Here is a 15000-nt window from a genome sequence, read left to right on the forward strand (position 1 = left end):
CTATAATTCAATTGCTTTCTTAACTTCTATTATCAGCGTTCAGGAATGTGGTAGCAGGAGAACTACACAGACGTGCGCACATAAATATATGTTATATATATATATATATATATATTATATATATATATATATATATATATATATCTAGTATATATATATATATGTGTGTGTGTGTGTGTGTGTGTGTGTGTGTGTGTGTGTGTGTGTGTGTCATTATTAGTCGGAAATAAATAAGATCAGGCATTGAAAATGGTTATTATATTAAGACAAGCCCCCACACATTCGTTCTCATCGAATTCCAAAGTCTAGACGCGAGAGAATAATGGAAATGAAAGTAGAAGTCATTAACAAGGATATTTCATTACTTTCTACAGCAATGTTGGCTACTGTTAATAAAGAAATCAGGGTAGAGGGGAAGGAGGGAAGGATACGATATGGGAAATTTTTAAGTAAAGTAAGAAAAATTGAGTTTGAACTCAGCCACATTAAATTAAACTGAGCATTACCCCTCTTCTTTGTTCAAACGTTCTTCTAGATCCTCGTTTTCTTAAATTCTATATTACATTTTCATGCTTTGCCAAGCTAATTCAGAAAGGGAATATTAGAAGCAGAAGAAAATGTGCTTGAAAATACCTTGCGACTCGAATGCTCACTGGAAGTGAACCTTGTGACTGGAATGCTTACTGGAAGTGAACCTTGCGACTGGAATGCTTGCTGGAAGTGAACCTTGTGACTGGAATGCTTACTGGAAGTAAACCTTGCAATTGGAATGCTTACTGGACGGGAGTGAAACCTTGGCGAACTTGGAATGTTTGCTTGGAAGTGAATCCTATGGCAAACTGGAATGCTTGTGGGAAGTGAACCTGCCAAGAATGCTATAATGGAAGTAATCCTTGGCAAACTTGGAATGCTTTAATGGAATGAACCTGGCGACTGGAATGCTAATTGCAAATGAACCTGGCGAACTGGAACGCGTACTGGAAGTGAACCTTATGACTGGAATGTATACTGAAAGTGAACCTTGCGACTGGAATGCTTAATGGAAGTGAACCTTGCGACTGGATCGCTTACTGGTAGTGAACCTTGCAACTGGAATGCGCAAGGAGTGAACTTGGTGACTGCGAAACGCGTTTGGAACTGAAAACCTTGGCGACTGAAATTGCACGGAAGTGAAAATTGCGACTGGAACACGTACTGGAAGTGAACCTTGCCACTGGAATGCTTGCTGTAAGTGAACCTTGCGACTGAAATGCTTACTGAAAGTGAACCTTGGAACTGGAATGCTTACTGGAAGGGAACCTTGTGACTGGAATGTGTATTGGAAGTGAACTTGCGACTGGAATGCGTATTGGGAGTGAAACTTGCTACTGGAACGTGTACTGGAAGTGAACTTTGCGAATGGAATGCTTAATGGAAGTGAACCTTGCGACTGGAATGCATACTGGAAGTGAACCTGGCGACTGGAATACGTACTAGAAGTGAACCTTGCTACTGGAACGTGTACTGGAAGTGAACCTCGCGACTGGAATGCGTACTGGTAGTGAACCTTGCAACTAGAATGCTTACTGGAAAGTGAATAGACCGGAATGCGTACTGGAAGTTAACCTTGCGACTGGAAGTGAACCTGGCGACTGGAATACTTATTGGAAGTGAACCTGGCCACTGAAATGCCGTACTGGAAGTGGAACCTTACGACTGGAATGCGTACTGGAAGTGAACCTTGCGACTGGAATACTTGCTGGAAGTGAACCTTGCGACTGGAATGCTTACTGGAAGTGAACCTTGTGACTGGGATGCTTACTGGAAGTGAACCTTGTGACTGGAATGCGTACTGGAAGTGAACCTTGCGACTGGAATGCTTACTGGAAGTGAACCTTGTGACTGGAATGCGTACTGGAAGTGAACCTTGCAACTGGAATGCTTACTGGAAGTGAACTTGTGACTGGGATGCTTACTGGAAGTGAACCTAGTTCTGCCAGAAAATCAACCGTATGTAGTTAGTGTCCAGATATCTAGACTTGGAGACAATTGAAAAACAGCATTTTTTCCTTGAATATGACTCGAACTCCAGCATTTTCGAATTGTTGTGCAACATCTTTAAGCATCTTACAGGAAATACATCACCAAGACACGTTAATCTGGTTCTTTTAACAAGTAATAAAATGTTTCCACATCTCACGTGACTAGCTGGATGTTGCAGACGTTTATTGCAATGCGGAATTCCAACGAAAATCGTAAGAATGTTATAATTATCATTGTTATGAAATTGTGAGAAAAACAATGTGTGTTTGTATGTTTTTTTTTTCTGGGTCATGAAATGTACTCAGCGCTTCCCCAGAAAATGGACGAATCCAAAGACACTTTGGCAACATTATTGTTGTTTAATTCTCCCGAAGGAAGATTACAAGTTTTTTTAGAAGTCCCTGTATCATCTTCAGCTTATTCATCCTTGCAACGACGATTAAAACGCCATCTCTCTCACTGAAGCCGAGAGAGAGAGACCGTGATAGTAACACTTTCCCATAGAGCACCTCCAGTTGCAAAACCGCTGCATCACGCGTTGCAAGATCTAGCGAATCGCTAAGTTTAGCAATCTGTGTGCAACGTTCGGAAGCTGTCAGTCACTCCCCTCTGCTGCGGGCTGCATCGGTAATTTTTATTTACCGTCAATAATTTCTTATAAATGATTAATTACATTTGAGAATTTGTTTAGTTTTATATTTGGGAAATGGATTGGTGTGTATTGCCACCTTGTTGGTAACTGAGAGGATGAATGGAAAATGAATTAAAAGAGACGATTGTAAACAGCATCAACCGCTAAATTGTCGTCTGTCATCCCACGAATTCCAGCATCTCATTCAACTCGCTCTATCAATGTCACATTTCCTAATGTTCCCGACCTTTTGTGCATGAAAGTGAACGTTGCAATAGCATCTTGGACGCCATTAGGTAATGTACAAAAAAAGAAAAAAAAAACTAAAGCAACATCGATCACGGAGAAGGAACATTTTTTTCTTCTCGCGATTACGAGATGACGAGAGATTTGAAACAAGACGGAAGTGGATCGAACGCGCGTGCGCGTGCTCGCGTGTACTCGTAGTATTTCCGCGGGCTACAGCCTCTTACGAGAGTGAAAGGAGATATGGCAAGACGTGATGGACGGTAAGGAGTCAGTCGATATCCGCCTTCTTATATATTTTTTTTTTTTTCGTCCAATCGTTTTTTCTTGTGGCATTCCCCAAGGCCGCAGTCCGCACCCGTTTTTTGTTTGCTTTATATATAGAAATTTTTCATTCAGGTAATGGTTAAAGCTTAGGATTCTTGTGTTTTTAGCAGTTAATTAATATCATTCTTGCTATTATTATTATTATTATTATTATTATTATTATTTTATTATTATTATTATTATTATTATTATTATTATTATTTTTGCAAAGTAGTGGATCAAACCTGTTTCAAAGCGTAGGGCTCTTGTGTTTTTAACAGTTAATTAATATCACTCTTGATATTATTATTATTATTATTATTATTATTATTATTATTATTATTATTATTATTATTATTGTTATTATTATTATTATTATTATCATCATCATCATCATCATCATCATCATCATCATCATCATCATCATCATCATCATTATTATGTTCGCAAAGTAGTGGTTCTAACCTGTTTCAAAGCGTAGGGTTCTTGTACTTTTTCATTTGTATTCTGTACTATCAAATATCTAACTGTTTTATTTATTTTTTATTTATTTATTTATTTTTTGTAGCATTCCCCTAACCTATTGGCCACACTTACTTTATAATATAAGCATTGCTCCTTTTTTCATTAGTTTTTGCATATCATCATGTATCCTTTGATTTTTCCCTTCCTCTCAAACAGTTGCATCATTTGCAGCATCATTCTAATATGCATAGTTGAAGAGTTGCAGGGTTTGTGTGGCCTTGCCTCACGTAATGCAATTGATTTCAAGGTTGATTTTCGTGATTGATTACACATCCAAATGATTTGCAATAAAAAAAAAATCTAAACAAAAAAAGTGTCGAGGGGGTTTGATTATATGTCCAAATGAAATTTTCTGTTAAAAAAAGGGGGGTGGGTTGAGGGAAGGGTTGATTATATATATCCAAATGAAATTCTATTAAAAAAAAGGGGTGGTTGAGGGTAGGGTTGATTATATATATCCAAATGAAATTCTATTAAAAAAAGGGGTGGTTGAGGGAGGGTTGATTATATACCTCTAAATGAAATTCTGTAAAAAGGGGGGTTGGTTGTTGAGGGAGGGTTGATTATATATGTCTAATTGAAATTCTGTAAAAAAAAAATATCTTTTAAAATATCCTTCATCCCATGAGAGAGAGGGAAGGGGGGGAGGGGGTGTGGATGGTGATTACAAAAAAGATATTAGTACCAGTTTAAAGAACTCAAAATTCAAAGGGTAGATTGGTCGGAGAGAGAAAGAGGGGGAAGAAATAAGTACTAGTTTAAAGAACCCAACATTCAAAAGATAGATTAATCTTGGAGAGAGAGAGAGAGAGAGAGAGAGAGAGAGAGAGAGAGAGAGAGAGAGAGATTCCGCCGATGGTGATTACAAAAAAGAAATTAGTACCAATTTAAAGAACGCAAAATTCAAAAGGTAGATCGATCGGAGAGAGAGAGAGAGAGAGAGAGAGAGAGAGAGAGAGAGAGAGAGAGAGAGAGAGAGAGGGGGGGGGGGAAACTTTATACAGAGAAAAAAATGATATTGAAATGATAAAAATAACAGAATATCCCCAAGTGGAAGAAGACAAAAGTAGACTAGTTCATTTCAGAGAGAGAGGGCGGGGTCGGGGTTGTAAAATACGAGTAAGAGAACATAAAAAGAGAAATAACAGATCGAAATGGGAAAACAACAGAACAGACGAACCCCAAATGAAAGAAGACAGCCTACAGACCAATCATTTTCAGAAAGAGAGGCGGAGCCTCATTCATCTCCCGTGGAGCAGCCCCACACGTAGCCAGCCAGACACCAACCGATGTTCTCACAAGTCGCAACATCGCCAAGCAGCCACAAGCACACCTGGTGCCAAGGGGATAAGTTCGACGGACCGGGCTCCTCTTATCCAGCTCCATCTCCTCCTCCACCCCACCTCTACCTCCACCTCCTTCTACTGTTTATCAAGGAATTGGCCCTCCAAGATCAATCGGTGCCGTTATGAATGGATCGAAATAGTCTTGTGGACTGACTCCCAAGTGGATGAGTGGAAGTTACGTGAACATAAGTTGATTACTGAATCTGGGTCTTGCGACCGTAATGAGGACAGGCGTATGTACCGTTTCCAGAGGGGTCTAGTGAAAGATACATGCAGACAGGAGACTCATCAAGAGGGTCCATGTAACGGAAGACTCGTCAGGACGAAGGAAGCCTTCATGATAATAATTTAGTCATCAGCACTTATTAAAGGTAAGAGGGAACTTGATGTGATGGTGTGCTAAGTAACACATTAAGTACGAGTGCGTATAAGCAAATAAGCGCACACATACTCGCACACATATATATAATCATCACGTTCCATATTTCGTGATTCAGTGATACATGTATGTGCGTGTGTGTGTGCATGCGTATGTGTGCGAATGCGTGCGGAAAAGTGGTCTGCTTTCCGGCCACCGCATTTATTTATCATCAGGTATATCATTCAGTGCGTGTCAACAGTAGCACAATGGGCTTTTAACTAGCGTGTCCACCCTCCCCTCCTTAAAAAAGGAGTCGAACCTGGTTCGTCTCACTTGCAAATATAACTATAGAACTACAACTTGAAGCCAAAGTGACTGTCCCGCTGTGCCAATCACCCCTATTTTTCATGCCCTGCTATATTGTCTGAATATTAGATCCCCGTCATGCCATCTGTTCAGCCCCTTCTTGGTCTTCCTCTCCTCCGCCTTCCCAAACACTCTTGAATTATATTTTGAGGTAGCCTTTCTCCTACTTCAGATTTTACCGCTTCGTATCGCTCATTTGTCACCTTATTGTATCTACTTTACAAATAGATCCTCTCAACAGCTTCAATTTTTTTTCTCTCTCTTTTGCGTTCAGCATCCACACGTCACTTCCATAAAGGACAGTTGGCTCACCAATCCCGTCATACATTCCTACTTTTTCTCCCACAGACAATTGAAGCCTCTTCACAATCTTGCACCAACTCCAGAACAATTTATGCATCGACTACCTTTCGTCCTTTTAATTTGCTCCTGAACATTATATTGCAATCAGCTGCTTCCATTCTACCAGCTTCCATATTCATATTCAAAGCTCCATCTTTCTGGTTATGACCTTTCTTCTTGCAAACATTTTCATATTATACATATATATATACTATGTATAAATATATATATAGTTATATATCTATATGTGTGTGTATGTGATACGTTATTTTATGGTTTGGAATAGGTAGTACCCAAAGGAACCTAACCTTTCTGTTCCCCCTTAGTTTATTTATTTATTTATTTTTTCTTCGCGGGGGTGGGGGAATATTTCGTGAAAGACATTGTTGTTCGTCCTCATTTTCAGTTTTCAGTTTTTGTGTTTGTAGATTAATTTTGATGAGATGAGCTTACAGATTTATTATTGTGAAGAACAGTGCTACTCTCTCTGGTTCCTTTGGCCCCTAACTGCAACCCCTTGTGTTCCTTTTACTGTACCTCCGTCCGTATTCTCTTTCTGCCATCTGACTTTCCACCCTCTCCTGACAATTGTTCCATAGTGAATCTGCGAAGTTTCCCTCTAGTTACACCTGTCAAACCACCTTACTGTCAATATTCCTGTCAACGTTGGATGACCTCATGGGTCCAAGCGCTTGGCCTTTGGCCTGGATTCTGTATTCCAATTCCTGTTCATTAGTTAGTTGAGGCAAGAGTAAAGATAGGAAGGTCCAAGTAGCTTTATGATGAATGAGCAGGACTTATGGACTTAATGGAGCCTAATATTATTAACTGCTAGACTTAAAATCTATTGGTAAGGGGTCCCCTCGAATGCATGAGTTTCGTTTGATGAAAATGAAATAGATATGAAATATTATTCAGAGTTAGCTAGAGCTATATCACCTTGTAAAAGAATTCTCTCTCTCTCTTCTCTCTCTCTCTCTCTCTCTCTCTCTCTAGAAACAGAGCTCTTGCAACCTTTGGAGGTCAGCCAACCCTACTTTGAGAATGAAAGAGAAAAATAAAGAGTAATAAACCTGCGCGGAAAAATTTTAAAAAGTAAAAAAAAAACATAACGGAATAAAAAGTGACTTAGTGGCGTGATCGGTAAGGTCTTGGCCGGCCACCGCGAGTTCGATTCTCGGCCATTCCATTAAGGTGTGAGGGATGTGTATTTCTGGTGGTAGAACTTCACTCTCGACGTGGTTCGGAAGTCACGTACAGGCCGTTGGTCCTGTTGCTGAATAACCACTGGCTCCATGATACGTAAAAACACCATACAAACAAACAGTACCGGAATAAAAAATAAAGAAAAAAAAAATTCTAGAGGAATAGGAAACAGGTTAAGAAAATTGGTAGGACAGATAAGGAAACATGCCTAAGTAAAACTGTGTGAAGTTAAGATTTATCTTTAGTTATATATAGTAGCTAAATATATATATGTGTGTGTATGTGAGTTTGTGTGTAAGTATTTTGCGTTTTCTTTCCGTCTGTATTTCTATAATCTTCCGTCTTCAAGAGGCGATGGTAAAATGCAAATACTGTTAAGTCGTTCTTCTAGAATTCGATCCACTTTATGACTTAACTAGAGTAACCGAGGATAGTAAGAAATTACCAATGTATTTTTCGTATCCCATTTCCGACAGAAGTACTAGTAATAGTCGACTTTTTTGTTGTATTTTTATTTGTATTTAAAATTTGATTACTATAAATACAGATTGCAAAAAAAATAATAATAACGAAAGACGTCACAATTTTAAACCCACACAGTACTTCACAAAATTACGCGGTTGCCAATTTCTTGCTTGCTTTCACTTACGCTGAATATAAGCCCACGAACACTTAACAACAGAAGCCAACAGAAAGAAATTAGTAATAAGCCATCCCCGTAAGAGGGTGTAGTGCCGTAAGTGCACCACAAATGGTGCAATGTAGGCATTACTTAAGGTTCTTTACAGCGTCCCTTCGGTCCCTAGCTGCATCTACTTTCATTCCTTTTACTGCACCTCCGTTCATATGCTCTTTCTTCCATCTTCCTGTCCACCCTCTCCTAACAATTGTTTCGTAGTGCAACTGCTTTGAAGTTTTCCTCCTGTAACACCTTTCAAACCATTTACTGTCAATTTCCGTTTCAGCGCTGAATGGCCCTCGTTGCCCCAGTGCGTGGCATAATGCCAAAAATCTACATAAATCAAATAACAAGCCTTGGGCAATATTCTTCTGCCGTGATGAAAACGCGTCGAATTCTTATCGGGTGGAGCGAGATGGCAACTCGACGAGGCTGATGCGATACGGAGGCATGCGCGGAAAAATGTTCGGTAATGATTGCGTGGATCTCTCAGGCATTGGAGTGTGTGTGCGCTCCGAGGTCGTTTATGCGCTTATGGGGCCCTTCCCCCCCCCCCCCCCCCCCCCCCCCCCCCCCCCCCCCCCCCCCCCCCTTTTTTTTTTTTATGTACTAAAAGAGGCAGAATCTCTCTCTCTCTCTCTCTCTCCGTAAGTTGTAGCGCCGTTAGCGCACCTCGCGCAATGCACTGTAGGCATTTTATACTTAAGGTTCTTAGCGGCGTCCCATAGGCGCCTAGCTGCGACCCCTTTCATTCACCGCCATTCAAGATGGCGGTGTTTCATTCCCATAGCCGTATCTCCTCCGTTCATAATCTCTCTCTTCTTGCTTTCCAACGTAGTTCCTCGTTGGACGAGTGGTTTTATCACTCGGCTACCAGTCCGATGGTCCGAAGTTCCATTCTCGGCTCGGCCAACGCGGAATCAGAGGAATTTATTTCTGGTGATAGAAATTCATTCCTCGATATAATGTGCTTATTGTGGTTCGCATACCACAATAAGCTGTAGGTCCCGTTGCTAGGTGGCCAATTGGTTCCTAGCCACGTAAAAATATCTAATCCTTTGGGCCAGCCCTAGGAGAGCTGTTCATCAGCTCAGTGGTCTGGGAAAACTAAGATATACTTAACTTTTAACTTTCCACCCTCTCCTGACAATTGATTCATGGTCTAACTGCAAAAGGTTTTCCTCCTGTTACACCTTTCAGACCTTTCTATGCTGTCAGTCTTCAGGTTCAGCGCTGAATACCTCCCCCTTCATGGGTCCCAGCGCTTGGCCTTTGGACTAAATCCTATATTTTATGATTATTCTTTCGCTGCCATAATTCACGAGGCGCCTGAAAACTGCTTCGATGAACGTTCGTGTTTAAAAATGTGAGAGTTTTGGTATATTATTATTATTATTATTATTATTATTATTATTATTATTATTATTATTATTAAAGCAATTGAATATTTTTTTCGATGTTTTTGAATTTTTGTCAATGTTGCCTGGATGGGACTCAAGTTTAAATTTCGAAACAGAATACTTTGATTTTATCTACCTAATATCATAAGAACACTAGGCAAGATCCCAACATCCCTGATAAGAAACTGTGAAAAGCTAGATGCCAAAGTAGCTCCAGGACTCATGCAGAAGAGTGTGCTACTAGATTATCATTATTATTTTTTTTTTTTGCTATAAAATTTTATTATATTATTATTATTATTATTATTATTATTATTATTATTATTGACTCAAGATCAATTGTCACAATACCTCCTTTTTTTCTATTTCTCAGACAAGTTCAACGTCATCGTCAAACTTCTTACTGAATAAGATATAAGCATCCTGATCGAGATGACAAGAAGCAGCATCACCCAATGAATGAGGAGGACACCTCAGTACAAAAAAAAAAAAAAATAAAAAAAAAAAAAATAAAAACCGAGAGCCTAATAAGCCATGGGTTCATGTCTCAGGAGAAGATCCCCCACCGACCAGGGCCTGCTCCCTTGCCCATACCGCCGTTCGAGGAGGGCCCTGCGGAGCTGGCTTTATCGGGCGTCGATCTTCGTCGCCATGATGATGTTCTTCGCCTTCCAGTTCCTCGCCACGACGGAGAACCGGGTCCCTTGGCCTGGGAAGGCGCCTGCGCACAATGTGTCATCCAACGGCAGTCGTAAGGCCCCGGATGCTAGTCTAGACGACGTACAAAGTGACAGCGGCTACAGCGAGAGCTTCCTCGAGAGAATCGAGTACGCCGTCATCAAATTCTTCGTGGGGAAGGTCGTCGCTGCTCACGAGAGGAGGCAGAAGGCCGCCGAAGCTGCCTTGTTGAGTAGGGCGGCGGCAGCGGAAGTCTCGAGCGTTGGAGACAGAATTCACTGGAAGCCGTTGGCGACAATCTCGAGAAACGGCCGCGACTCGGGAGCGATAGATTACGAGTACGTGAATGCCGATAACAGTGAGGTGAGTCAGCCAGAAGTTCGGAGAGAAGCAAGGGTCACGAACAGCACAGTCGTATCAGATACTCCCAAGACAATAGTCATGTACACGAGGTTCTTCGGCCGTCGCAACTGGACGCGCATCTTCGGGAACAACACTGACCTCGAAGGTCATGGCTGCCCCGTGTCGAACTGCGTCTTCACCTACGACCGTTCCAAGGCCCCAGAAGCGGACGCCCTCCTCTTCCATGCCAGGGACTTCAAGGCTCACGGCCTTCCAGGCGTACGGAAGCCCTACCAGCGGTATATTTGGATGTACCACGAACCCCCGGGTATGGAAAACGCGGAGCTCAATCAAGTCCCGGATGGATTCTTCAACTGGACGTACACTTACCATAGGGACTCTGATCTCCTTTTCCTATATGGCGGTATTCAGCCCCTCCACGAGGGTAAGTGATTCCTGGGTCAACTGGGGAGTGAAACTAATAATAATAATAATAAAAAGTTAATTTTCTGATTCTGTGAATTCTATGCATACACTTTCCAAAACTGTGGAATAAACTGCCACCAGAAGTTGTAAACAGCAACAGTATGGAAGAGTTGAAAGAAAGCTAGACAAAATCATTAGGACACTGTGAATGCACAGTAAAAAAAAAAAAAAAAAAAAAAAAATCCTGGTCCTACAGATAAGTGAGCACACGATGTCTCCTCGGATGGACTAACAAGTCTTTTAAACATTCTAATCCTTGTAACTCCTTGTAACAACCACATAAGGTACAGTTAAAATCTTGTTCACTCACTAGCCCCAGTAAAAATAATATTTTTTTTCATTCATGTATAATGTACTACATGCAAATATATTATTTATGAATAAAAATAATAAATAAAAATAGGCAAGCATTTCCGTCCATATGCATAGAATACTACCAACTTTAGCAAATATGTTCACGCATGATTCTTAGAGTTAGGCATGTTATTTGGGTGTAGTAAGTTCTTTTCTTCATCTCATCTCGGCTGTATATTGATTTCCTTAAAGTGCAGACCATTTTGGAACAATGCTCTTATATCTAGAATGCTATATCCTTTTACATTCCTCTTCGATAACATCAGAGGCAGTTTTCTGATCACTGAACCCCCTCTTACTCTCTCTCTCTCTCTCTCTCTCTCTCTCTAAGACAAGAACTCTTTTGGACAACAGGAGGATCCTGTTAGGCATGCCTGTGACATCCTTTAGGCAACGTCTCAAAATCTTGCGACCTATCAACCATCAAGATGTAGTAGGTCCATCACTTCCATCTTGAATGAGGCCAGTCTTCCATTTCTCCTCTCATTTGCTTTCTTTTGGTCCTGGCTAAATAAGGGCACCAGGTTCCCTGTCTCAGTTGCTGCAAACATGGGCCATATGTACGTGAACCTTTATATGAAGACACGTGCATGTTTGTATGCTTATATATTAGAACTTGCTTAAAGAAGAGAAAGACAGAAAACATGTTCCTACTATTACACCACACGCCTTATTTTCCATTTTAGGGTTATCCGGTCAATCAGGAAGTCTCTAGAAATGAAGTGTGTGTGTGTGTGTGTGTGTGTGTGTGTGTGTGTGTGTGTGGACGGAAGTTGTCAGTCTGCTTGTAGTTTTTGGTCAATAATTAGCTTTAAAGACTAACAGTTACAAATACCTACTTTTACAAGGACTTGTTAGTCCATCCGAGGAAACATCGTGTGCTCACTTATCTTTATTGCACTAAAGTTTCGTCACCTTTGTTTTCTTCAGTTGTTCAAAAGTCAGTTTCTTTTCTCTGAGAGAGAGAGAGAGAGAGAGAGAGAGAGAGAGAGAGAGAGAGAGAGAGAGAGAGAGAGAGAGAGAGAGAGAGAACTAATACAACTTCCTCTCACAATGCAGGTAACCCGAATGTAAATCGACCAGGCCTCCTCGACCCGTCTGGCGAAACGTACCGAGAGTATCTGCAGGCCCTTGGACAGGAGAACGACTCTGCTCCGGAGGACACCCAGCCTCAGCCTTCTGCTCCTCCTTCTCCTCCTCCTCCATCACCAGACAAGCTCGAGAACTCGGAAGGACGTCTCAACGGGACCTCCTCCTCCTCCTCCTCTTCCTCCTCCTCCAACGATCCGCCCGACCAGAGGAAGCTGGTCGCCTGGATGGTGTCGCATTGCAACACCTGGTCGGGTCAGTCATCTCAGAGTCTGTAGTCACCATTATCATTCATCATCAATATCAACATCATCATCATCATCTGCGCGACTCAGAGGACTTATAGTTGGACTGCATGATGCAAGACTGCGCGTGAACTTTGCAATGCGATAAGTTTCACAGATGGAGAGTATTTCTTAGTCATTTTGCAACGTATTTACACAATTTTTGTTAGCCCTTATGTTTAGGTTTTGCGACAAGATTTTTATTTTTAGATTGAACGAACTTTCGTGTCGGAGATTTTGACAAACGTTCGGTTATTAATGGCAGAAACTAACGAGGTTGTTACCTAATGAAAGGACTCCATGTAGTAAATGTTTATGATAGGAATTAGTTATAACCATGGACTGGAAAATCTTAAAAATTGCATTAAGAGAATTGTAAAATTGAATTATATCGAACCACAGATCTACAAAACAACGAGACATGGTAGGTTGAAGTTTGGATGACAGTTTAGGATTCTAAAGTAATCAAGACTTAAATTTACGTTCTTGTATGAATGTAGTAAAAGACTTTCGTGGACGTAAATTCTTCCTTAGATAAATAGATATTCATCGAAGCATGCGCAATACTTTTAAGGGAGAGAAATTTTTTTTCCTAGTTTCCATGGTAACGCTCAGGAAACCCATCCATGTTATTAAGTAATCCAAAGAAATGTGTTTGTTTGTTCGTACGTAAGTGCGTCGTGCGACAGAATGACAGACGTCTTAGAATAAAGAGAGAGCGATATGATGAAAGTGAAAGAAGAAAGACTGGAACGTGTTATTGATTTATAATGGATGATAGTTTCCAGTACTCAGATATTTTCCGGTAAGACTGAAGTCTTCCGGAGACTATTTTTTACAAGAAAGAAGCTCATAGGCAAGTAGAGTGGGGGACATTAGAGGAAAGAGCAAAAAATAAATGTTTAGTGTTCAAGAGTTTAAAAAAAACGTTAAGTGAATTATCTGTCAGTTCCCTCATATCTATAGACTATTGAGTATTTTTTGACGCTAGTGAGAAATTATACTGACAGGCAGAGGCGTTCCTAGAGTATTTGGCACCCGGGGCGTGTTATTCCAGGCTAATATTCCTTTGCAACCCCTCCCCACACCAGCCCAATAACTTGAGAATTTTGATAAGGAATGAATATTTAGCTTTTTTTGTTGGTTGATATCTTGTAATACTTAAACAATAATAGTACATTGACATTTTATTCTTAGCCACTTGTAATACATGCAAACGGAGGAATTGGATATAATCTATGAGGCTTTATGACACCCCCCCATCAAGCTGTCATCCGGGGCTGACACCCCCCCCCCCCCCACATTTAGTGCGCCACTGCTGACAGGTGAAATAATTGGAAATTAATAGAATAAAAAGTTGTAAGTGAATAATGGCCTTTGCATGGTTATGTGAGTCAATAAAAGGAAGAGCAGTGATTTGCTGGCTGTTTTATTTTAAAGAAATCATTATAAAAATCGCCTAAAAAAGTAAAAAAGTAAAATGGAAGAGAAAAATGCTTAAAGAATATTTAAATTTAAATACAATTTCTTTGGGATTTTTGAGGTAGCATAGATTATGGAAGAAAGCGAATAGAAGGACACAACTATAAACATTACCTGAGCGAGAGAATAGATGAAGACTATTGTCAAAAAAGGAAAATAGGTTTTGCAAATGTAGGAAATAACAAGAAGTTGGCTAAGACTAAAGACTAGGATTTTTTTTTTTTTTTTTTTTGTTTTTTTTTTTTTTTTTTTTGAGTAGAATCGATGGCGGAAAATGAAAGAAATAAAAGGCGTAAAAACATGAATTGAGGAAGCACAGGGCTTGAAAGATCGGAATGTCAAGGCGTGATCCGATCTCCAGCTTACAAATAGCCCGTTGTTTCACCAGCGAAAATAAAAAAAATAAAATAAAAAACGCTATATTTTATTAAAAATAATTGTTTGTACCGTTTAACATGCATATTATTTTTTTTTACATTTTCATTCTAATAAATAAATCATAAATATCCTATCCTACAATTCCTGTATGTTTAACACAAAGCGAAACACCTTTTTCAGACCTTTTCAGGGCTTTCATGAAGTAGTTTTTAGGCTTACTCCCCTAGTAAGCGAAAATGTGACTTGACTTTAGGGTTTAAGAAATCCTATAAAGGACGCTCCAAGAATAAGGGGACCATATATATGTACTATACATATAAAGGACGTGGTACTTCTAGGGCGAGCCAAATCGCTACTCTTGACGAATCCACTGAATATTTTGGGTTAAGTCTGGAACTGACTTTTTTTTTTCTTTTGGGGGGGGAGGCGAGTTGGGGAGGTAAATATGGAGAGAGTCTAAATTTTCATTAATGTCAA

The 15000-nt window shown here is 40.2% G+C and overlaps 1 protein-coding gene across 2 annotated transcripts in view; it reads left to right on the forward strand.

Moving 5' to 3' along the window:
* LOC135197102 (alpha-(1,3)-fucosyltransferase C-like) overlaps positions 1-15000 on the forward strand; it is an 81761-nt gene that overhangs the window by 58679 nt on the left and 8082 nt on the right. The window contains exons 3-5 of one of the 2 annotated variants that reach the window (XM_064224063.1): positions 4952-5447; positions 9804-10895; positions 12350-12634. In XM_064224063.1, the coding sequence (XP_064080133.1) occupies positions 9965-10895; positions 12350-12634 (1216 nt within the window). In that variant the 5' untranslated portion in view covers positions 4952-5447; positions 9804-9964. The remainder of the gene's footprint in view (positions 1-4951; positions 5448-9803; positions 10896-12349; positions 12635-15000) is intronic. The other variant, XM_064224065.1, reaches the window with a different exon arrangement.

The sequence above is a fragment of the Macrobrachium nipponense genome, chromosome 18 (genome assembly GCF_015104395.2).
Source record: "Macrobrachium nipponense isolate FS-2020 chromosome 18, ASM1510439v2, whole genome shotgun sequence".
Classification (NCBI taxonomy): domain Eukaryota; kingdom Metazoa; phylum Arthropoda; class Malacostraca; order Decapoda; family Palaemonidae; genus Macrobrachium; species Macrobrachium nipponense.